A 24,776-nucleotide genomic window follows, 5' to 3' on the forward strand; every position below is an offset into this window, starting at 1 on the left:
ATGCTTAGTTTTATAGTTGAATTGCTTTGAGGGTATGCAGTGTGCAGGAAAAGAGGTCCCATACTTCCCATAGTAGTATCACTATTATGGTGGCTGTTTCATGTCAATAAAATAAAGATATGTGTAAATTTTTGTTCACGTTTTCTTATTTTATTAATAGGAAATATCACATAACAGTGTCATGTAAGTTAGATAAAATTGTAGTAGAATATTAAGGTTTGAATTGTAGTAGATTAGGGTTGGAATTGTTGTGTGTTCTTCTCTTTTCCGACGTGAGATCATACTATCAATAATTATGTTACTTTAGTTTTGCTATGTAGTATGGATTATATACGTATTCATTTGAGTATATATTGTATATGGTTCAACAATTCAATTGTATTCCTTAGGAGTTCATCATCAACAACAAATTATTGCAGAAATTAATAATATTTGTGTAACAATACAGGTTTGTCATTAACCTACTTTGTACAAAGTTAGATCAACATCTAACCAGTTTCTATGCTGTATTAATAGCTGTACTTTTCTTTTCTTTTCTTTCTACCTTTAAGCTTTTTTAAGAAAAAGAAAAATACTAAAACATTAAAACCCTAAAAATCACAATCTACGATCTTTGGGCGTAGAACTTTCGTGTTCGTGCGTAGAGCATTAAAGCTAGGCCAGTGCCCAGAAAACAAAGGCAGCCCCATATAATAAAAGTGCTTCTGTAGCAAGCCATTCCCATGCACTTCCCATCCCCACCATGATTTCCATCCTTGTGATAAAAAATAGCAGACATGTACCCAAACACAAAAGACCCGATTGATATGTTGGCTACCACCACATTGTGGTTCACTGAGAAATTCTTGGTCCCAAACAGCTCTGTGGTTATGGACACTGCGATTGAAGTAATTGCTCCAGAACACACTCCTATAATTGCTGTGCTGATGAAAAGGGAGAGGTTGGCTGGGTTGAGAAGCAAGAAGAAAACTCCTGCTATTGGTGCCATTAATGCAACTATTAATGCTGGTCTTGAAATCATGTACTTACTCCTGAAAAATAAATCACCCACATATGTCAAACGTCGTTTCCAATTTATCAAAACTATTCGCTTGTCACACATTTTAACATATTATATTTTTAGTGGTTTGTCAGTTTGAAATTAATTTTTACAACATAGCATGCCATATATGAAGTAATGAACATACATAACACCTCACACATAGAGCATATAATTCACGTGCTTCAGCAAATATATTTAAATTAGTGAAAAATTATAAGAAATGAGAGAGGGAGGGGTTACCTTGAGAAGAAATAGTCCAAAAGAGAAGGCATGAGACGGCCAAAAAACCCAAATGAAGAGGATAAAGAGACTAGAGAAGAAGTCCTAGATGAGCCCCTGGACTCTGCAATCTGTCCCAAGTTGTTCAAGAACACCAACCCAAGTGTTGCACTGAAAAAATACACAAATAAATATAACCAAAAATCAATCCTTGTCACCATCAACTTCACTCCAATCTCCTCCCTAACACGAACTTCATGAACTTGCCTAGCCTCTATTTCTTCTCCCTCCTTCACTCCTCCATTCTCCAAGCTCCCCATTTCGTTGTTCTTCTCTTCTATGGTAAAATTATATACTCTTCTCTCTCTGTTTACGTTCCATTTTCTTGACATTATTTCCCTCATTTTCTCAACAATTGGAATCACCAACGGGATTAACAGGAATAATCCGGTGCCTGTTAAATTGTGTAGGGGAGATAACCCGCCAGAAGTCGACCCTAAACTGCTGATCACCGAGTAGATTCCGGTGGCAATTGTTATCACAAACATGAAGATAAACCCAGCTTCCATGTTCCTTTGCCTTCCCATCAAATCAACGTCTCGAACCAATGGCATGACGATAACACAAACAACAAGTGGCAAAAGAGAGTTGAGAAATAAGTAGGCCTTGGCTCTTCTATGAGGTGAAGACGAAAATACAGCGCCAACAATATCTGTATAAATCTTGGCGCTCAATCCTTGGTAACTCGTTGTTATCCCCACGGCAATTTGTTGATGACATGGGAAGTTTCTAATGCAAACAACATAGCACACAGTGTTGATCCAGCAAATGCTATTCCCAGCCATAACAGTTAGCAAGAAAATCTGCCAATAGGAAGGAGATGAGATTTGGTTTGTGATGAAGAGGAACTGGACGCCGTACCCGATTAGACCGAGAAGCGAACCGATCATGAGGACTAGCCAGAGGGGTAAGTAGATGGCAGCAATGCCGGAAAACCAACCAAGGAGTTTTCCAGCGTCTGAGGCGAAGGCGAGGTTGTTGAGCTGTAGTTGGGACATGGAGAGGACGTTTTTGAGCTGGGAGGAGTAAGCTGGGAAGTTGGTGTTGGTTCCATTGATGGCCTGAAGCCATATGATTCCCACTAGGCTTAACCATTGGAGAGCAGAAGAAGAAGAAGAAGAAGAAGAAGAAGACGGCATGAGGAAATATGAGGTGGGTTTTGATGAAATTAGGGTTTCTGTTATGTTTGTTGGTGATTTGCAGGTGCGGAATACTGTTTTATATAGTGTGTGTACCTATATGTTGGGCTTTGAAGAGGAGGTAGGAGGAGGAGAGGGGTGTTGTGTGAAAAGAGTGTAAGCAAGAGTTAGAAATGCTGGCAAATGAAAAGGACCACAGGAGTTTCTATGTCCATTGATTTATATGAGTTACAAAATTGACAATTAACCAAAGGCAGGGACGAAGCCAGAGATTTGTATGAGCGGCGGCATCCTCAAACAACAAAGTCACAATTAAAAATCTTAAGAATTTATTGAACAAAACACTAATATATTAATCCATAAATTTTTTCATACAACATATTACAATATTCCTTGAATTGTTTTCATGTTTTGAAAGCGTTGCATAACAATATCATTACCCATACCATTAAATATCTCTTTATATAAAAATAATCATTTTATCATTCATCCATTGATCTCTAAATTAGAAAGCTAAATTCTAAATTGAAATGCCAAAAACAAATTAATGAAGTAAAGTCGTATAAAATACCTTGTGGAGTAAAATTCTTGTGTTGAATTTTGATAATTAATTACTTGAACTCCAACTATCTATAACACTCCAAGTTCAATTGAGTTTTGGTTGAATGAAAGGGGAAGAAAAATCTGAAGAAGTTGAGGACTAGAATTGCTTTGCCGTACGTGGTGGGATGAGTTTTGTCATCAGGTAGGGCATTTGGGATCCAAAACGGTAGACTAGTTTAGAGCTGGTTATTGAGAATTGGAATGCAACCATACATTTTTTTTAATGAGCGGGAGCATCCGCCCCCCTTAGGCCTACACTAGTTCCGTCCTTGACCAGAGGGGGAGTGTGAAACCATTTATATAGGGTTTCTTCTACAAATTGTTTTTGTTAGGAAAGGAAATTGAATATTTATTTTATTTTAGTTTTCATTATTTCATCAACCCATTGGAAAAACTAAAACGAAAAAAGATCATAGGTTTCGAAATTTTACCTTATAAATGTCTCTTTCCTCTCTTCTTGGTCTAGTCTTTCCCTCAATTTTTTTTTTCTTTCGAAGTCATGTAGAAATCACGCAGTCTATTTACTACCTTGACTTGCTTAAAATGCTCCTTATTCAATCAAAGTTTCAAATGAAGGCAACAAATTCAGGTGATCCCTAACCTAAGTGCACTATTTCCAAGCCGAACATACATTTCTAACCAAAGTGTCCCTTAATCGAGTCATCTTATAATTTAACTAATGCTTAAGTTGGAGTCTCTTCCAATCCTTGATTAGAAAATGTGGTATATGTAAAGATTGGTTAAAAACCATATGGCCCTATAACTTCATAAAAATAAATAAAAATAAAGGATAAATTTGTTTTAAACAAAATTGACAGCATATTTACTTGTAAAGAATAAGTATCATTTTCATTAATTTATAACCTTTGCTTACTATCATAAAACAAATGAATATATAAGTAGGCTCTACATGGATTTTGGTATAGAATACCTGAAAAGTAAAGGTGTCCCATTAGCATGAGGGAGATGCTTATCACATACTCAATCAGTCCCATCCTTAATTCATCTCTGTTTCTCATACTCATACTATGCAAGTAAACTAAGTAATCTTTTCTACGAGGGGTATAATTGATTGATTCTCTCACCTTAACTGAAGTTAGGTATAAACTTTTGAATCCTACGTCCTTGTTCGGAATAGAGAAGGGTTTAAGGATAACTTTTTTTTTTCTTTTCAAATTAATAATAGAAATAGTTGGGTAAAGTGACAAATATATTGCATTTGAAAAAAGTTGAAGTTCCACCATAAAATCAATTGACAATATAGGGAAGTAGTTCAATTATTTATAAGGAGTTTTAACGAAACACTTCCGGTACTGTTCACTTTTAATGAAAATGATATTTTTACTCTTAAAAGTCACTCCTGGTAGTATTTACTTACAACATTTTTTTGTCATTTTGATTAAAACTCAAAGTTTTCAAGCTTTTTTCATTAGTTTGCCTTTATTTATAAGTATATGCAAGGTCACACCTTTCCCCGATATGTGATTCACTCTCAACGCACCCCCACACATGTGACAAATTTTCAAGCCTAACACGTGGACAATACAAATCAGGTGATGTGGACCTGTTGGACTTCACACATGGGACAACCTTCTCTGATACTATGAAGAAAATTGAGGTTCCACCATAAAACCAGTTAGCAATATGGTTGGAGTAGTCTAACTACTTATAAGCATATGCAAGGTCCCTCATTTCCTGACGTAGGATTCCCTCCCAACAGTTTTGATAGCTCTTTTCTGTAACCCATAAAAATTTGACAATTATTTTGGCCATTTGCAACCGATGCAAAGGGACTTTTCAAGTTTTCTTCATGCAGTAGCTAGCTAGTGGTTGTGCTCATACAATGTGGTTAAATAATGACCACCACATTCACAATCGTTGGTTTTTATTTGAGTATGATAGCTAGAAACAGATGGTCAATAAAATTATGGTGTTAACCAATCATGACGCAGAGAGAGAGAGAGAGAGAGAGAGAGAGAGAGAGAGAGAGAGAGAGAGAGAGAGAGAGAGAGAGAGAGAGAGAGAGAGTCTTGTAATTGGTTAATTTTCTCTTAGTCGTTCATTGAAGTTGATTTACCGGGGTTTAAGATTTTAAGACGGTATAACATAAGTTATTCGCAGATTAAAGTCTCGAGGATTAAGATCTTGAGGAGATAACAAAACCATGTAACTATGTTACAATCACACCGAGAGAATTCTAGTATTTATTGAACTTTGGCGTAGTATAACTTTGGAATGAGCCGTCTGCAGATTGGTGGGCTACTACAAACCCATGAGGTGACGTATATAGGCAAGTATGGTAAGAATGTGAACATGCCATCAAATTCTATATCCTGGATTTCGTGCTTCTCATACCGTGGGAGGGACAAGGGCCATGCATTTTCTTAAAGACAAGAGATAGGGAAAGCCCCATGTTAATGTATGTTACAGATTTAATCGTTTGACATCATCCATGACAATATGTAGGCCAGCCAGCTCAAAGATTTCAACCCATATCTAAACAATGGCAATTGCCCATGTTTACATCATAATCTAGTTAATTTACAGTATGTGGATCAATATATGGAGAATGTGAACATTGTGAAAAGAATGGCATGTAGTAGTGACAGCTTATATATGTAGAAACCCTTCAGATATACTTTCAGTTAGAAATCTTTTTAAGTATTCTATTTTGTAGAGTTTGTGACTTGGAAGTAATAGTATCATACCTGCCTTAGGTATTTGGCCTTGTATTAACAATAATTAGGAATTTGGGCTGAGGGGTTCTAATATGTGCATCTTTTTCTGAAAATTATCCTTTCACGTGTTACTCATCATGCATACGATGAAGCGATTGTAAGAGGGAGCAGATCGATGGTACTACTCTTACGTACATATTGTAGAAGTTCTGTGTTCTTGCAAACGAGAGAGAGAGAGAGAGAAGAAAGAAGAGAGAAGAGAGAGAGAGAGTTTTCTTAAGTATTAAGATATCTAGGTATTCTCATTATCTCAAAAGAATAATACAATTACATATATATAGTCTTTTGATTATTTACCTTTAGCTAGTCTAAGCTACCACATAAGATAAACTCATTACATGAATGACACCTTATACAAAACTAATAACTAATCAACTTTAGTTATGATATAGCATCTTCATCTTTACACCCCCTCAAGCTAAACTTGGAAGAATTTAGAATTCCAAGAGAAAGCTTGGACTGCAAAAACTGAAACCGGTTTTTAGATAAGGCTTTGGTGTGAATATCTGCAATTTGATCCTGACTGCACACATACTTGACTTCAACCAGATTTGCAAGGACTAACTCACGAATATAATGATAATCAATCTCTATATGCTTAGTGCGAGCATGAAAAACAGGATTGGAAGCAAGAGATAAAGCAGAGATATTATCACACCAGAGAGTGGGTTTGTGAGAGAGAGGAAAGCCAAAGTCTTTGAGCACCTTGCAAATCCAAGTAACTTCTGCAGCAGTGTGAGCCAAGGAACGGTACTCAGCTTCAGTGGATGATCTTGCTACGGTTGATTGTTTCTTGGCACTCCAGCTAATTAAGTTGGTGCCCAAAAAAACACATGAACCACTGGTGGATCTTCTGTCATAAGAACAACCAGCCCAATCGGCATCAGAATAGGCTGACAGATGCAAATCACCTTTCTTAAACAAAAGACCATGAGTAATAGTGCCTTTGAGAAATCTCAATATACGTTTGGCTGCTTGCATGTGAAGAACAGTGGGTTTATGCATAAACTGACAGATTTGATTGACTGCAAAAGAAATATCAGGCCGTGTCCAAGTTAAGTATTGAAGAGCACCAACAAGTGATCTGTATTCAGTTGGATCAGCAAGTAAGTCCCCACTATGATCTAATTTAGTAGAGCTGAGTGGTGTGGAACAAGGCTTTGCACCAGTCATATGTGTTTTCTGCAGCAGATCAAGCAGATACTTGTTTTGGTGAAGAATCATAGCATCTGTTGTATGATGAACTTCTAGACCCAGAAAGTAATGCAGGTGACCTAGATCTTTAACAGGAAACAAAGTGCTCAATTGAGCTATGAACTGATTGCAGATGTGAGCATCAGGACCACTAACCAGAATATCATCAACATAGACAAGTACTATAACCAGAGTTGGATCATGAAGAACAAATAAGGATGCATCAGATGAGGATTGACTAAAGCCCATAGATTGAAGAGCTTGAAATAATTTGTCAAACCAAGCTCTAGGAGCCTGTTTCAGGCCGTAGAGAGATTTTCTGAGCTTGCACACATGAGTAGGCTTGCTGGGATCTTGAAACCCAGGGGGTTGAACCATGAACACATCTTCTTTTAAGTCACCGTGCAAAAAGGCATTGCTGATGTCCAGTTGTTTGAGAGACCAATTAAATTGGACAGCAAAGGATAACAACAGTCTGATAGTAACCGGCTTTGCAACTGGACTGAAGGTTTCTGTATAGTCAAGACCTTCCTTTTGGTGAAATCCCTTAGCAACAAGTCGTGCTTTGTAGCGCTCAATGGATCCATCCGGAAGCTTTTTGATGCGAAAGACCCACTTGCAACCAACTACATTTTGAGAGGGTGAAGAAGGAACCAGTGTCCAAGTGCCAGTGGATAAAAGAGCATTGAATTCATGTTGCATGGCCATTCTCCAATTTTCAAACTTAGAGGCTTGAAGGTAAGTATGAGGAATGTAATCTGTGGATGAAGGAAGATGATGTTTGGTAGCTGTGAAGACTCTAGGTGTATGAATACCATTTTTGGATCGAGTAACCATGGGATGCAGATTAGAAGCAAATGAAGGTTGAGGGATAGGTTGGTGGACAGGTTGAGGGACAGGTTGATGGACAGGGTGATGGATAGGTTGAGTTGGAGACACAGATGGAGAGGAAGAGACAGGTTGAGGGACAGGTTGAGAAGAAATATTAGATGGGGAAGAAGATGGTAGTGAGGGTGATAAAGTCACAGGTACAGGGGGTATAGATAGGGGCATGGAAAAGTGAAGATCAATTGATGAAGAGACAAAAGGAGACTGATCAACAGAGGATTGGACATAGATGACATCTTTAAATGGAAAGGTGGCCTCATCAAAAGTAACATGCCTAGAGACATAAATCCGATTATGTTCCAAATCCAAACACCGATAACCTTTGTGTTGCAAACTGTAACCCAAGAAGATACATCTCTTACTTTTCCCATCAAGTTTAGAAGAAATGTAGGGCTTTAACCATGGATAACAACTACACCCAAAGACCTTAAGTTTGGAGTAATCTGGGTATTTGGTAAACAGCAATTCCCACGGAGATTTAGTATTTCCTGAGATAGGCAGTCTATTGATAAGATAAACAGCAGTGGTAAAGGCTTCAACCCAATAGAGATGAGGAACACTAGATTCAACTAATAAGGTCCGAGCAGTCTCCACAAGATGTCTATGTTTCCTCTCCACACAACCATTTTGTTCTGGTGTGTGTGGACAACTAAGTTGTTGAACAATACCGTGAGTATGAAGAAAAGCTTTAAATTGCAAACTGGTAAATTCACCCCCAGAATCTGAACGAAGGATCTTTATTTTATTACCAACAATATTCTCAACATAAGCTTTGAAGAGTATAAAAGTAGAGTACACCTCTGATTTATTCTTTAAAGGAAAACACCAACTGTACTTGCTAAAGTCATCAACAATAAGAAAGTAATACCGAAAACCACTCACTGAAGTGACAGAAGCAGGTCCCCACAGATCACAATGTAATAGCTCAAGAGACTGAGAAGTGGATGTAGTTGAGGAACTAAAGGGTAGTTTATGATTTTTCGCAATAGCACACTTGGAGCAAAAGAAGTCAACAGAGGATGTACCTTTAATAGCAAGCTTATTGCTGGAGATTACTTTTCGAAAGATAGAGGAGGAAAGATGTCCCAGTCGACTGTGCCATAGTTTGACTGAACCTTGAGCACTGACAAAAGCATAAGTGCATCCAGAAGAAGGATGAATGGAAGGACAATTTCGCAGAGGATAAAAGCCATCTTTAACGGGGCCCTGCAAAAGCGTCCTCCCCGTAGTACGATCCTTTAGAACAGATCCATCAGAATCAAGTGTTAAGGCACAATAGTTATCTTTGAGAAACTGGTATGCAGATAACAGATTGTGTTTCATTTGAGGAACATGAAGAACATTACTCAAATGAAATTTAGCATTAGGAGAATGCAAAGAAGAAGAGCCAATATGATGGATAGAGAGACCATTACCATCACCGACATAAACTTTGTCCTCGCCAGTGTACGGTGTTGGTGAAGATATATTGGCAATGTCATTAGTGATATGAGAGGTGGCGCCAGAGTCCAATAGCCAAGACGGAGAAGATTTGGAGTTGTAGTGAGCACACATGGCTGCAAGTTTTGCAAGAGGAATCTTCCCAGAAATGCCAGGATTCATGCGATCGAAGCAATCGATAGCTTCATGGCTATGAGAGCCACAGATTTGGCAAGAAGCATGAGAGCTGCTGGAAGAAGAATTACGAACACCTTGTGGATGACCACGATTGTAAGATGGACCTCGATAAGTGCCTCTATATCCACGATTGTTGTTATACCGACCAGAATTGGAATAGTGATTACCGCGATAGTTATTTCGACCACGATTCGAGTTGAAACGAAGAGATTGTTGAGATTGAGCAGCATATGCTTGAGGCGGTGGAGTTGGAAGAAGAGGCGGTTGAGACTGAGCAGAGAACGCTTGAAAGGACTCAGTAGAGGAAGAAGAGAGCTTCTTGCGACGAGACATGGAAAGCTCCTTGGTAAGAAGAAGGCTGTGTAACTCATCCAAAGACGTGGAAGAGAGGCGTAACATTACGGATTCAATAAATGATTCGAATTCATCAGGTAATCCAGCAAGAGTGGCCGCAATGAGATCTCGATCAGAAATAGGTGCACCAGCAGCAGAGAGAGAATCAGAGATTTCTTTGAGTTGTTGAAGATAATCCGTCATGGATTGAGCACCTTTTTGAATTGCTTGAAGACGAGACCGGAGTTGATGGATGTGAGCATCAGAGACACCACCAAAACGTTGTTCCAGCTTGATCCAAAGATCATGAGCAGAAGAGACACCAACAGTAAACGGAATGACATCTTCCGATAGTGTAGAATTCAACCAAATCAACAGGTTTTGATCCTTTTCATACCAGATCTCAAAGTCTGGATTAATTGATTGATCTTGAAGAAATGGCGGTGGACATGGCTCAGTACCTTCAACCAGACCGAGAAGTTTGTAGCGGCGGAGAATCGGTGCAAACAAAGCACGCCATGGAAGATAGTTAGATCTCTTGAGCTTGATCGGCACCATGCTGCCAATATTCTGAATTGTGAGAGAAGCATACGAATTTGACAAATTAGGGTTTGTCGAAGGATTTGGGGCAGAATTCTGAAGAGATCCAGGAGATGCAGAATCTGACGGAGACGCCATGGTAATCAGAAACACAAATTGTAAGAAATGAACAGCAAAGATCAGAGAAACAAAGCGGAAGAATGGATCGAAATGGCCGTGAGGCAAGCGGCGAAGGATACCATGTAGAAGTTCTGTGTTCTTGCAAACGAAAGAGAGAGAGAAGAAAGAAGAGAGAAGAGAGAGAGAGAGTTTTCTTAAGTATTAAGATATCTAGGTATTCTCATTATCTCAAAAGAATAATACAATTACATATATATAGTCTTTTGACTATTTACCTTTAGCTAGTCTAAGCTACCACATAAGATAAACTTATTACATGAATGACACCTTATACAAAACTAATAACTAATCAACTTTAGTTATGATATAGCATCTTCATCTTTACATATATGTTCTTATTAGATTAAGGAGTTTAAGTTTTACCCACCAAGACATTGTGCTCTTGCTTTCAAATGTGACACCTACCTTATGGCTAGTAGTAAAACACATTGCTTCAGTTAATTTTTAGGGTTTCCACAAATAAATTCATATTTTACCATAGTTGGAAACACTTAAAATACTGTTTCGAAGAAAAATATCAATGGATGCATGTAATTTTATAACATGCATTCACAATTGATTTGGATAATAAGTGTTTTCATTAATTTTAATGGTTGTCTAGAGAATGCTCCGACTAAGTATAATTTCTAATCAAAATTGCAAACAGCAAGGCTAGCTTAATTTTAGTACAACCATGATGACCACCTATAAAGCTGACCATTTCACAAATCCCTTACTTAAATTAGTTTCCTTCCAACAGAGGTAGAGACGCAAACTTCTTTTGTTTTGGCAAGAACAGTAATAATCTCTTCTTATTCTTTTGCTTTTTGCATATAGTGGACGAATTCAAGCAAAACTTAAATTCTCCAACTGGTTGTGAAGCTTGAGATTAGGGACTCTGCCACCACCAAATTATGTTGCTGCTTAATTAATTAGGTCCACAAGAAGCCAACCCCAAGAAAGAAAGTGGGTGTCCCGCTTCAATGCAGGAAATGGTGTTTTCCCAATTAGGATCAGCAAATGATCATGATAACTTAGCTAATCAAATCAAATCTCTTTCACTAAACCAAACTTGCCGCAACCAAAGGCAAAAGAATATCAATATGGGAAACCTCCAATATCATTGCGAAGCCCCTTGCTCTTGCCCCAGAAAACTTAATTATTGTGACTTTGCTAATGTCCGTATATACGAAAAAATCTATCTTATTACTAGTTTTACAAATGTGTTTATTTTTTGGGAATTTGTTATTAGCACTCCAAAAATCTCATTTAGCACTCCAAACTTTTGATAATTAGAAAGAAAAATACACTTATGAGGAGTGTAGAATGAGATTTTTGGAATGCTAATAACAGTTTCTTATTTTTTTTTATGATAAATATAAACATTTGATTGTATATACCAACTCTTTTCTCAATTATTATGTCAACTTTCTCATATTGCACGAATTCAGTATATTATAAAGGGTAAATTACACTTTACAACCTCAGGTTTGAGGTCTATTGCAACCTCATACAACATTTTTAAAACATTTCACTTTCATACTTCAAGTATTATTTTATTTCAATATATTACATCCATTACATTTTTCATCTATTATTCCATTAAGAGCTGACATGACTACCACATTTATGACACGTGACTAAAAAATAAATTTTTAATGCATTTAAAAATAATTAATTAAAAAAAATTAAAAATTAAAAATAAAAAAATCCAGAAACCCATCCCATCCCCCACCTTCTCTCCTCCACTCTCTCTCTCTCTCTCTCTTCTCTCTCTCTCTCTAAGCAACCATGCCTCTCACAGAGAGCTCAACTGCAGGAGCAGGGCACATGAAATGGAGAAGACCCAGAACCCAATTCACCCAACCCATTTCAGAAACGGATCCAGCCACCTCCCTCCTCCAATCCACCCGCTGCAAATCCATCATCTCCTCCCTCCTCCTCTCCAGCTTCACCACCTCCACCACCAACAACAACGAAGCCTTACTCACAAGCCTTACCATCAAGAAAAAGACAAACTTTCCCTCGTCGTCGTTCAGAGGCCTGGGCTGCGCCGCCTCCGCCTCGCAGCAAGTCTCAATGCCGGAGGAGTTTCTGAACTCCGCCGATTGGAAAGGAAAGAAGGTGAAGAAGAAAAATGAGAAGAAGAGCGCTGCCACCAAGGGCAGCACAAGCAATGAGAAGAATGAATACCGGGATGTCGGTGATGGCGGGCCCACCTTTGGTATAAATTCTGCAACTTGTATGGATTTTCAGGATGTTTGGTAAGGTGGGGTGGGGAGTTGCGGGGGAGGTGGGGGTGGCCTTGGGGGGGGTGGGGTGGTGTTAGGTTGCGGAGAAGGGGAAGGGATCGGTTGGGGGAGGTGAAAAGGGAGGAGTGGGAGAGAGAAGGTAGGGGTAGGTGAAGAGAGTGGAGGAGAATATGGGCGTTTGTTGCGCCGGATTATCTCGGACTGGATTAGCTTCAAGAACTAAGCTGGACTGGCTTAGACTAGACTAAACTGGACTAACTTAGTGAAGCGTTTGGTGCAGTATTGGACTAAGAAGCTGGATAATAACAAATTATAATATTATATTATTTAATATATAAATTATTAATATTTTATTATGATCTTATCTTTTTCTTCATTTTTTCCTACCATTTCCTCGTTAAATTGGATGAAGTTAGCATCGCCAAAAAATTCATCACCATCCCTGGACCGAGATCTTAGCTTTGAATGCTCGAATCTGTCATGGATTTGAAGAAGCCCAAAAAGGCTGAGACTTTCAGGCCATTTTCTAGCCACATTCGACCACATTTTGGCCTCGATTCAGGTAAAATCGTAATCTTGTCACTCCTAGCTTCAATTTGGTATATTTTGTATGAAAGTTGGTAGTGAAATGGATCTGAAAGAGAGTCGGAAAGTTAATGATTGATCTAGGTGACCGGAGATGACAAGGAGTCTGTCGAGAGTGGTCGTTGAGCATGACGAGGACGAGAAAGAGAGGATAGTCTTAGCTAGTCCCATGGTTATTGGGGGGTCTCGCTAAGACCTCTTAGTGAAGGGTTTTGTCCATGCTAGTCCCCTTTAGTCTCATTAATGTTAGTCCCAGCATGGAACAAACACAGTATTGGACTAATAGCTAGTCCAGTCCAGTCCAGTCCAACTTAGTGAGGGCAAACAAACGCCTTTTAGGGTTGTTTTTTATTTTTATTTATTTTTAATTTTTTTTAAATTAATCATTTTTAAATGTATTAAAAAATTATTTTTTATCCATATATCACAAATGTGGCAGCCATGTCAGCTCTTAACAGAACAATGGATGGAAAATGTAACAGATGTATTATATTGAAATAAAATAGTACTTGAGGTATGAAAGTGAAATGTTTTGAAGATGTTGTATGATGTTGTAATAGATATCAAACCTAAGGTAGTAAAGTGTAATTTACTCTATTATAAACTTGTGTAAAATCCATGTACTGCTCTATTTTATATAAGAGAATTGAGACAAGAGTTCGGAGTAGAGTTGGTGTAGTTTTACCTTGTGTATATAATTAAGAACATTATGCATGCTCATTAAGTGCTTTGTTTTTCCTTATTATTTAGGTGTAGGAGGATGAACCTCATTTGCATCTTCGCCATAATGGTAGTTCCACTAACTACCTACTTCTACTAGCTAGTGATCAATTCATCGATCACTGCAGTTCATACAATCGAACAACAATATATCATGATATTCTTTGTCTCTTGAAGTTGAAGGTTCATTTAATATTGGGCCATCGGGCAACGACATAGGCTGCATTGCAGATAGGGGACTAGAAATATTAATTGAAGAAATAAATTCTATTATTTATTGTTTGCCTATAAATTTATAATCTTGCAGCTTTAGTTTTCTATAAAGACCTTGCAATAGGAATAAAAATTGAAGAACAACGTTAATGAAGATGATATTCGTTTAATCTTACGGTACATTTTTGTGAGGTTAATAAGTGAAAATGATTGATAGATGTAACTTGTAAGTGTTTCGATTTAGTTGAAACTAACATATCTCTTGTTTTGGCATGTTGAAACCAAGAACCGACAGTGTAAACTAAGTGGCGTATCTTATGATAGAATAACTTTATGGTTGATACTTAATAGTTCTGACATGTTATAGTATTTCTCTATATCAAGTCAACTTTTATTTTGATTGAAGTCCTTGCATAGAGAAAAATGCGTAAATCCTGTTTTTCTAAAGTATGAATGTTAACTTGATAAATGTGACTAATGATTCATTAAAAACAAAAAAAGTTCCTTTTCTGAGTCAAGTTTTAATTTCAAATTTTATAGATGAATAATTAAATAATAAATAAATAAATTGATGATTACCTACCATATTCTTACTAGTTTTGTGTCTGTGATATCTTAAGATAATATCATTTGTTAAAAAAAAAAAATCCTAAAAAAACATCTAAAGAAACTTGAACTAGCCCGACCCACTTTGTTTGATTAGCCCAAGACCAAGAGGCCATACTACTGGGCCTACGCACACAACAACCCGATACATTGAAGATCCTAACCGAACCGACCCGATCGTTTCCTTTCGTTTCCATTTCTTAATTGCAGAAACACGACAAAATTCCCAGTCCGCGCTCGTCTCTCTACTCCTTCATCGTCTCCAACTCCACCGGAACCCTAATTCGAAATTTCTAATCGCAGCTCATGATGGCGGTGGTCGCCGAGAGCTCTTCGGCTTCGCCCAACCCGTCGGAGGACAAGCCGGTGATCGTTAGGGTTAAACGCAAGGCATTGCAGTCCCCACTCGACGCTTTCTGTGAGTAGCACTTAATTTGTGTCCAGTTTTCTCTTTTTATCTTGTTTGGTTGCCGGGAAACTGTATTAAAATGGAAAATGAACTTGCTTGAACTTGTGAAGTGTGAAAAAAAATTGGAAATTTGTGACGAATTTTGGAACTTTGTGCAATGTAGGGCTGGAAATCAATGAGAGGCCTGCGAAGCGTCCGTTGTTGGATTTTGAGAAGCTGTCAATGTCGGATTCAGCTGGAAAGGGTAATGAGCCGTTGGTGGATTCAGCTGGAATGGGTAACGTGCTTGTATTTGTCAAGCATTGTTGTTTTGTTTATATATGTGTGTGCTGAAGTTACTAGAGTTGCTGATATTTGGACAAACAAAAAGTTATCCAACTGTTTTGTTCACTTCGACATAAGTGTTTTGTTCAAACATTGTACACTAAATAGTCGTAATCTTCGGTGTACCCATCAAAGAAAGTCATCTATGAGGTGTTGGATATGTTGTTAATGGAGTTGTAGATTGATAACTTACTAAGTATGCTGTATATGATCAAAGTAATCTTTTTTAATGTTCCGTTTATTAACGATTGACAATTTTCCCTTTTTTTCTTTCGGGTGGTCTCCATTGGCTTAGAGTAGGGGTTTGTGATTTTGCAGATTTCATTAGAAGATGGAGAGTTTTAGAACTCTTGCAAAATATGGTGCTAATTTCTTATATTTTTAATGCAGCAGAAGAACTGAAAACCAAGAAGGTTTTGGTACAGCATGTAGAGACAGTCAGCAGCTTCGGCACCAGTGTTGACGTTGTGAAATCATTTCTGGTGAGTAGGGCTGTCCATCTCTTAATGTTGTTCAATAACTATTCTTGTTTTGTAAACTGTTTCACATAAGCATGTGTTTGGGAATGCCACGTAACTCATCTTACTGTTTAAGGCTTTGTGACCCCTCCACCCCTCCACCCCTTCCCCCCTCCCCTCTCCACAAATTCCTTTTCTCTCTCTATCTCAATCAGCAAGTCCGTTTTTCCCATTGCAAGATGCTGTCTGTGATTCCCATGTCACCTACTACTAAGAGGTTGGTGCAAATGTCTCACTGTTTCTTTAGGACCCTAATTCTGGTGATGTGCGTGATCGTAAAACAAAGATTGGAGAACGCAAATATGCCCTGAGAAAGGAGAATGTAAGCTATCTATCTCCTCCTCCTGGTCTAACACACTTTATTACATATTTGATTTCTAATATACTGTCCCTAAGATGACTTGAACTTATAATTTCATTCCCATTGTATTAGCAGAAACAAGAGCTGATTTTGTCTAAAGCCAGACAGAGGAAGGAGGTATGTGATATAGACTTATAGTATAAGTTAATTGTATTCATTAGTCCACCAAGTATAGGATTTGTTATCCCTTGGTGTTTCCATTAGTATGATTTGTCTTTCATGTCTTATAGAGATAACAACACACTAAATTTTCATATGTTGGGTTTATTTGTTCAGTTGCCCCATTCATTCTTTTTATTTTGTATATTGTCCATTGTTCTCAGTTCAATCGTTTGCTTGTGATAATAACCATTGTAAGGCAATGAGTTCTGATGTGTTTCAAATTATGATCGTGCAACTTTAAACCATGCTAGTTTCTGTGAAAAAAATTAACACTTATATTTGCGACAAACATGGATTACTCTTCTTTAGATTAAAAATTGTGTTTGTAATCCATTATTTATGATAGATTGACAATAAGACTAATAACCACTTGTGGCTTATTGATGCCATTTTATTATATGGTCCATGTTTAATTTAGATAATCACGTAATGCCAGATTGATACACAGGTAATCCTAAAATAAGTTTCTCAGAGTGGACAAATTTTTTCTTTCATTTTTTGTTTTGTTTGGGTTTTTTGTTGTTTAAAGTAGCTACATGCTTGATGACAATGATTTAAAAATTATCTCCGTTGCCGAACGTTTCAAGAACATTCCTTTAGTGTGATTTTACTTGATTGGTGCCATATGGATTTCTAGGATGCTGTTCTGTCTGTTGGTTTAGGTTTTCTCAATGAGTTTTTGTGTTTCGTCTGATATTTTATGTGTTTCATGGACTACTTGTCCATCCATGCTTCTTGTATTCTTTGCGTTTTCTCATAATAAATCTTGTGTTCTTTTATGAAAAGTTGTGTACTTGGAAATTTGGTTCAGCAATTTTTTTCTTGGCTGCTGTCTCATTTCAAGTCCTTTCTAATAGGTTGTGGCAAAAAATGCGCGTTTTGAACAAATATGGAGGAGCAGAAGAGGAAACAAAGAAACATCACATGAGAATTTACATGAAATTTGTCATGTCTATGATGTTATACGTGTTGACGTTGCTGAAAACCCCAAGGAGTAAGTTATTTTTAGTCATGGAATTCTCTTGCCCGTTTGTACTTGAGTCTACTGGAAAATTACACTCCCTATGATTGTAAATTTGTAATGCAGTGAAATATCTTTGGAGGACCAGAAGATTTTGAACAGTTACTTGCCTCTGCTGAGAGAGTTCATCCCATCTGCTGCTTCCGAGATCGAATCAGAGTTATACGCTAACAGTTCCAAACAAGGTTGGTTTTAGATTTAAATGAATTGAAAAATGTCGATAGGTGCTATCGCCCATTTAATAGTGACATTAGTTGGACCCAGGGTAGAAGAATAGGATTCTGTATAGCATTTTTTCCTTGGTCTGCACTTGTAATTGCTTCTTGTAGACATGTATATTGATTTCGGCCTTTGTATTAATACTAGTGATGACCCATAACTCATTATTTTCTCGTTACTGTTCGATGGTTTCTCTTATGTATTTTGTAGATTCTGAAGATGAGTATGTTTATGACTTGTATGCTGTGAAGGAGGAAAGTGATATGGCTGTTGAATTATCTTCAAACCCATTCCCCTTGTAAGTATCTTGTGTACTATATTTCTCATGCTTCCGCCTTAATTTCTTGTTAAACTGATCATAATAACTTCGGTACAGGGTCCAAGTTGATGACGAGGATTTCTATGATGGGCCTGATGAATCCGAATATGAATCTGATGATTCGAATGGTAATCTTAAACAATCTTTTCACGTATCCTCTTTTTAGGATATCTCTTTATTCTTGCTCTAACTGGTTTGGGGGGTTTTCAGCTGAAAACAACCCGCTCAATGATTATCCGGATGAGATCTCTGAAGAGGAAGAAGAGGAATCAGAGAACGAAGACTCCAATGATGAATCAGAAGAGAAGGAGAGTTCCAGCGCCAAATCATCAGAACCCGAGGATTTAGAAGAAAATGACTTTTTTGAAGATGATATATATGATGAAAACAATGACGGCGATGACTTTGATTACGATGTTGATCCAAGTGATGATGGTGAAGACCGGAATATGGTCTTATAGGTGAAACTTTTTCATGTAGCTACTATCTTCTTCGTGCGAGGAATTGTAACCTGGATCCTTTTAGTTTGCAGTAATATCTAATGAACAAGTAAATCAGTGTCGGAAGTTAATGGTGGATTAGTGGTTACATGTGTGAATATGAATTTCTTTTGTACAGCCTTATGGCGATGGAACTATTAGTATGGCCAGGGAAATCTTTCTTCTGTTATATTGTTGCTAGTCCATTTTTCCATTGTTTTGTCCACATTGTGTTACTATCTATTTGTCGCTCACCTATATTATAACATGGAGTAATGGTAATTAGTATAGGAAATGTTTTGAGATGGAGACTAACAAAAACAAAGACCTGCAGATGCGCCGATTAGAAAATAGAGACACAGGAGAAAAAGGGGTAGAGGAAGACCCAGGAATACTTTAACAAATGCCTTAAGAAAAGACATGGGGTACTTGGAGTTAACGGAAAACTTAGCGCAAAACCAAGTGCAATGCCGTTCTAAGATTTATATAGCCAATCCTAGTTAGTAGAATAAGCCTTTGTTGTTGTCGAAGTCCACCCCATTAATAGTTTACGCCCCATTAATAGTTTACGCCTTGTTGGACAAGGCTTTTTTAATTAAGAAAGAAATCATAATTTTGTTTTAATTATTTGTAAACACTCGCTTGCCTTGTCTGATAAGAGAGTAAAACTAGGAATTCCTTGTTTGCCAAGCATAGGTCAAGTCGTGGTTTTGTGTTTTTAAGCTAAGACTCCCATTTTTATACATTATTACTCAATCTTAACAACTATTTTCGATTATCTCTAATAAGATCTCTTTCTTCTCACCACCTACTGCTCTTCATAAGAAACATCCATCCTTAATTAACAAGACATTTCTAACCGACTCAAAGGTACGGATTCTCTCTCGATGTTCTAAACTATTTTAATATACAAGAACGGTGAAATTCTAACTCGGGTGATTGTGCTTTGGATTATTCTATGACAATATCAGGTTTCGACAGAGAAAAAATGGCAACATACAAATATTTTCCTTGTAACTTAGGTGTGATGTTGGTGAAGACAGATCCGTGGCACAGGAATCGTGTTGTTCATCTGTATCAAAAAATAATTCGGTAATATTTTTAGTCACAGAATATTGTGACACTAAATTTTGAACGGTGGTAATTTTTTTTTTTTTACGTTAATCATATTCTTGTAATTTTGAAGTTCTGTTATTAAGTTCGTTGTTCGAATGGAGTTGAAAAGTGTAAACCGTGGCTACCTGAGAGTAGAGGATATACAAATCGATGAAAACTATGAAGCGATCATCCCAATTATTTTCGATGCTAATGCTACAAGTTATAGACACGGATTTCGGTGGTTAATGGAAGAAATGCTCGGCAAAAATCGCAGAAGGACAAAAGAGTTGTCCAACTTTTTAAACATGCTTCGTTGTGAAAGGGAGTGGTAAGATTGTTAAATTTTGACAACATTTCTGATAGTTATGCACAAGCGTCAAGCTATAATTTACGGGAATTCGCTTTTTAAGTACGTTGCTTGAATCTTTTTCCTTCTTTTATGTTAAGGTACCGATTCGAGCAATTACTTTATCATCCCCTCCTTCGATCGTCTGTCGAGAGGTATCACTATTACATTGATGGTTTGATCCATCTCCAACATCTTCAATGTGCTGAACATAAAAACATTAAAGAGTTGTTCATCTTGCGGTGGGATGAGAGTGTTGATGTCAAAGGAGCTGTGGGTGAATTGGAAGGTTTTCATGGTGTGTTGAGTAAAGAAGAATATGAGAACAATGTGTGGGGAGCACTTGAATTCTCAAGCAATGCTTGTCTCGAGGTTAATGATCATTTGGACCATGAAGAACATCTGGTATATTTATTAATAATTATTAATTTTCTGTAATTTTTTTCCTTCTAATTTTAATGTGTTATTAGAAGTTTAATTATTTTCTATTTAAAAATTGCTGCAGACAGAAGAACAAGTGGAAGAAAAGCTTAGTTCGTTCTTCCCAAGTCTGTTGTTACAATTGTATGCTTTTCTAATTGAAATGTATTCTCATGTGGACTTGAGGTAATATATTTTCTTTTGTATTCGCATACATTCAATGTTAATCTTATTTATTGACATGGTTGATTATGTTTAAGATATAGCTAAAATGATTTAAAACTTAAAAGTAGAAGCGATAACTAATTTCAAATTAGAATCTAATTTTAAGCTCGTGGTTGTTTTACACCCTAAAACAATCAAACATGTTAACAAAGCGAAAATAAAGTCGAAGAAAATTGAATAGAGATGAAGTTTTCCACAACACGTATGCTCTTTACATCTTGTTCAAAGATTAAGAATTAATTGTAAGGAATCATTCGCTTTTGTCATTTTGATTTAGTTTATTTCTTTATATATATACATTGTTCTTAGTTGAGTTCTAATTTGACAGGGAGTATATCAAAGAAGAAGAAGAGATATAGGAATGTCAACAGGGAGTAGATCATAGAAGAACTAAGAAGACATGGAACAGATTGAAACGAAGACATTGTTTCAACGATGTTGTAAGAATGAATGCATGCTAGCTACTGATTATTTGGTCGAATGACACTCGAATTTGTTGAAAAATGTTTGAGTTTAAGATCACAATTAAGTATATTATTATGTTTCTTTTACCAATATTATAAGTTATTATAATTTATGGACGTAGAGATTTAACGTTTTGGATGATGAAGACGAGAGTACTGCCATAATCAACTGACACAATTCTCGAATGCATATATCATCATGTTAAGAGCCTTAGAGTGAATGTATTCCCCTACAATTTCAAATGAATCCTATGAAGGTTGCCAAGACTCGGTTCTCATCTACTACACTCAATTCCCAAAATAACCTTTGGTAAAATGATCCGTACAACTTTATCGAATGCCAAAGCAATCACTAATCTTATACGCCAAGGGTAAAATCATCAAGCGATAGCAAATAACACAATAAAAACTATTGAATTAAGAGATCAATGATCATACATTTTTAATTAAACAATCATTATTCTAATTAAATTTAAATTGAATGACGATTTTTACAATTTTCTCTTCAATTGCATGTCACCAGCCTTTCTCTTTCGGTCAAAAAGTTCAACAAGCCATGTCAAGGACCAAGCTTTCTTCTTTCTTCAGCCTCCCATACCAAAAGCCCAGATCTTTCCGCACCAAATAAATCAACCCAGTTTCCAAAATTCCCAAAACTCAGTTGAATTCAAATGAATCCCTTGCTTCTGTAAAATGGCTGACATCATTCCAGCTTCAGTCCCCGTTGATCCCACGAGTTCACAAATCCCGGTCGATCTCTTTGTCTCCAAGAAACATCCCGGCCTTCCACTTGGCGAATTGGGTTTCCTTGATTCCTCCGGCAGCACCGTTTACAAAGTCACCCATCAATCTCTGAAGACGACTTCTCACAAGCGCGTGTTGCTTGACGCCGCCGGAAATCCTCTGTTTTCTTTGCGCCGTAAAGATGTAAGTCGCCTCTCTGGCCCCTGTTTGTTTCCCTAGAAAATATTTTCCCTGCAAAAACTTCTCTTTGTTTTTCTCCTTGGGGTTCTGATTTTTTTTTTTCTTCTGGGATTTGTAGCATGGATGCTGGGAAGGATACAAAGGGGGTGATAGTGAGGAGAAAGACTTGAAATTTAGAGTGAATAGAACGAAAAATAAGCTTACCAGAACCGAGTTGGAAGTGTTTCTTGCTGGTGAGGTCTCAGCAGATTCAGCCTGTGATTTCAAAGTGAAGGGCTTTCCTTTCCAGAGATCTTGCACCATCTACAGAGGCAATGAGGTAGTTGCTGAGGTATGATTTGCTTTTATGTTGTGTAGAATTTGAATCCATTGCTGGAGTTGAAATTTGTGTGTTTAGAATGGCCAAAAGTACTTATGGATAACCAAAAATGCTTCCCGTAAAAGCGCTTATGAGCAAAATGGTTTATTATGAAGCATTTTCAAACGGGCCATAGCAAACCAGGGATTGTTGTATTTGACAAACTTCAGTTAAGTTAAGCAGTTGTCTGAGTTGCTTGCATATGATTGTTGGGTGGAGGGAATTTGACTGCAAAACTTGGTACACCTTCTATGTTCTAAGTTCTAAACAAAAATAGGTTTCCGAAGACTGTTGCCTTAAAGTTTACTGATAAATATACACAAATGGATCTAGTTACAAACTTTTAATCGAAAATGGAACCCGGGAGAGGGCACTCAACTGCGGTTTCACATGTACTTTACCTCCGTTCTATCTTTTGTTGGAATTTTAACTGGTCCTATTTGTGTGTTTCTAAACTTTATTAGCACAACCATTGGCTTTATAGAAAGAGTGTTGTAAATATATGAGTGGCGGTGTCGTCAAATAGAAATGGGGAAGTTGAGTTATGGGATCATTGCTCTAATTATGAATGTAGTGTCCTTGGATCTGCACCTTTCTTTTGAATTTAAATGCTTTTGCATAGCATGGTGATATGAAACAAGTTCTGAGATCTCAGCAACAAATGTGTGGTTCTGTGTATAAAGATTTGAGCGACGTCTTTGTTACTTGATCATCATACAAGATTGTTGTGGTAACTTGTTCATGAAAGGTCGCGTGTAATTATCTGATTAGCAAATAAGCATTTACGTCGAAAGTTGCTAGATTTTATGGTTTTTGAACTTTGCAATGTTACTCTCTAGAAGTTTGTGTAAGGTGCTGTTTCTTGGTTATGAGATATTGTCTGAATGCTTTTGTTATGTCTTGCTGCAGACGAGTCTTATGTACAAATTGCACCAGCTTATGCCAAAGAGGGGAAAATTTCGATTGACTATATTTCCTGGACCTGTGGATCATGCTTTGGTAGCAGCCTTGATTGTAATATTTCTCGATTGATCCCGGATCATAGAAGAACTGGCATTTAACATTTTCAAAATTCTCAACGCAACAACGCTACAATACAACCTAACAGGGGCAGAATCAACGAGATGCGAAGACATGAAGTAGTTAAGGCCCTCGATACTTATAAACAGACTGACTGGTCAGTAGATCATGATCTCTGGAACCAATTTTCCCGTTCACGAGTTAGATTACATTTCGTTGTCAGCTATTAGGCACAATACGGTGTACTTCAGCATCACTTTTTAAAGATCTATGATCAAGTAGCTTAGGTTTTTGCTATGATTTTTTGAAGTTTGCAAAGGGTTGAAACTGGCTAGGATTTTCCAGTTACTTGTCTTAGGTATGAACTTACATGTTTCAAGTCGAGTAGTGCAGCAGCTGCAACCTCTCAACCTTCTCTTACGATTTCTTTTTAATTAAGCAACTTAAGGATGAGCAGGTGATTCCTACTCAAATTCTTTCTTTCACAAAATTTTGTACTTATAACCGACACTTCTATGACCAAACATGCAACAACCTCTCAATCTGCTCCTACGATTTCTTTTTGAATAATACTTGGTTGCTCAATGATAATTTCTACTCAAAATTTTACGTTTGCAGAATTTCGTGCTCATAATCCTAATCATTCATATCATACATTACTTTGTAAATATAATATTTGCAAAAAAAAAAAAAAAAAAAACAATTAAAACTAAGGTCTCAATCAACATGTAGTAAATACATAGACAGTTCATTTAGTCAATCATTTGTAGTACTTAAATCATCTATCTATTAACAATAATTGATTTACTAAACAACATTAGTTTTAATTTATTTATTTTTTTGAAAATAATGTTTACAAAATGATTTGCAATATAATCGGTAGCACGCAATTTTATGAATTGGACGCGAAGAATTTTGAGTAGGAAGAGATAGGAAAGGGATCATTTCCGGATCCCTTCCTCATAATCCATAAAATCAAGAGATCCGTGCCGTGTAAATTTGATCAAATGGCTACAAACAGAGGCTCACTTTAAAAGTTATAATAATTTCAATCGTTTGATCAAATTTCAACCGTATGAAATCTCTGATTTTATGGATTAAGGCCTGATTTGGTATTGAGGTGATTCTAAAAAAAACTGGTATAAAAAAAAGCTGGGAGCTATTTTTGTGTTTGGTAAACATTCAGCTTCAGCTTTTTTTT

At 37.0% G+C, this 24,776-nt stretch overlaps 5 protein-coding genes across 7 annotated transcripts; 4 read left to right on the forward strand and 1 right to left on the reverse strand.

Annotated features, from left to right (window-relative positions):
* Positions 1 to 392: 392 nt before the first annotated feature.
* Positions 393 to 3,334, reverse strand: LOC137716439 (protein NUCLEAR FUSION DEFECTIVE 4-like). The gene is made up of 2 exons (XM_068455898.2): positions 1,283 to 3,334; positions 393 to 1,031 (listed from the first exon to the last, which is right to left on the reverse strand). Exons 1-2 carry the CDS (start codon positions 2,458 to 2,460, stop codon positions 605 to 607), a joined length of 1,605 nt encoding a protein of 534 aa, XP_068311999.2. The 5' UTR covers positions 2,461 to 3,334; the 3' UTR covers positions 393 to 604.
* Positions 3,335 to 12,323: 8,989 nt separating this feature from the next.
* On the forward strand, positions 12,324 to 12,800 carry LOC137715682 (uncharacterized). Its single transcript, XM_068455015.2, has one exon. It carries the CDS (start codon positions 12,324 to 12,326, stop codon positions 12,798 to 12,800), a length of 477 nt encoding a protein of 158 aa, XP_068311116.2.
* Positions 12,801 to 15,115: 2,315 nt separating this feature from the next.
* On the forward strand, positions 15,116 to 18,795 carry LOC137716122 (RNA-directed DNA methylation 4). The gene is given in 11 exon segments (XM_068455520.2): positions 15,116 to 15,326; positions 15,481 to 15,594; positions 16,032 to 16,123; positions 16,407 to 16,481; positions 16,593 to 16,637; positions 17,540 to 17,676; positions 17,770 to 17,888; positions 18,133 to 18,220; positions 18,299 to 18,369; positions 18,452 to 18,690; positions 18,692 to 18,795. Coding segments are annotated over 11 exon segments (1,107 nt in total). The 5' UTR covers positions 15,116 to 15,214; the 3' UTR covers positions 18,707 to 18,795.
* A 693-nt stretch (positions 18,796 to 19,488) lies between these two features.
* LOC148698242 (uncharacterized) lies at positions 19,489 to 21,360 on the forward strand. 2 transcript variants are annotated; one of them, XM_088690274.1, is made up of 6 exons: positions 19,489 to 19,590; positions 19,692 to 19,812; positions 19,907 to 20,146; positions 20,266 to 20,569; positions 20,670 to 20,770; positions 21,138 to 21,360. In XM_088690274.1, the coding sequence occupies exons 2-6, from the start codon at positions 19,709 to 19,711 to the stop codon at positions 21,166 to 21,168; spliced, it is 780 nt and encodes a 259-aa protein (XP_088546400.1). In that variant the 5' UTR covers positions 19,489 to 19,590; positions 19,692 to 19,708; the 3' UTR covers positions 21,169 to 21,360. The 2 variants fall into 2 exon arrangements, with proteins under 2 accessions (XP_088546400.1, XP_088546399.1); XM_088690273.1 differs by lacking the exon at positions 19,489 to 19,590 and having other exon boundaries at positions 19,606 to 19,812.
* A 435-nt stretch (positions 21,361 to 21,795) lies between these two features.
* LOC137716321 (protein LURP-one-related 7) lies at positions 21,796 to 24,065 on the forward strand. 2 transcript variants are annotated; one of them, XM_068455759.2, is made up of 3 exons: positions 21,796 to 22,200; positions 22,316 to 22,528; positions 23,465 to 24,065. In XM_068455759.2, the coding sequence occupies exons 1-3, from the start codon at positions 21,967 to 21,969 to the stop codon at positions 23,585 to 23,587; spliced, it is 570 nt and encodes a 189-aa protein (XP_068311860.1). In that variant the 5' UTR covers positions 21,796 to 21,966; the 3' UTR covers positions 23,588 to 24,065. The 2 variants fall into 2 exon arrangements, with proteins under 2 accessions (XP_068311860.1, XP_088547652.1); XM_088691526.1 differs by having other exon boundaries at positions 21,820 to 22,200; positions 22,316 to 22,516.
* Positions 24,066 to 24,776: the final 711 nt, after the last annotated feature.

Source organism: Pyrus communis, chromosome 3 (assembly GCF_041283825.1).
Source record: "Pyrus communis isolate YQ-2024b chromosome 3, ASM4128382v1, whole genome shotgun sequence".
NCBI classification, from domain to species: domain Eukaryota; kingdom Viridiplantae; phylum Streptophyta; class Magnoliopsida; order Rosales; family Rosaceae; genus Pyrus; species Pyrus communis.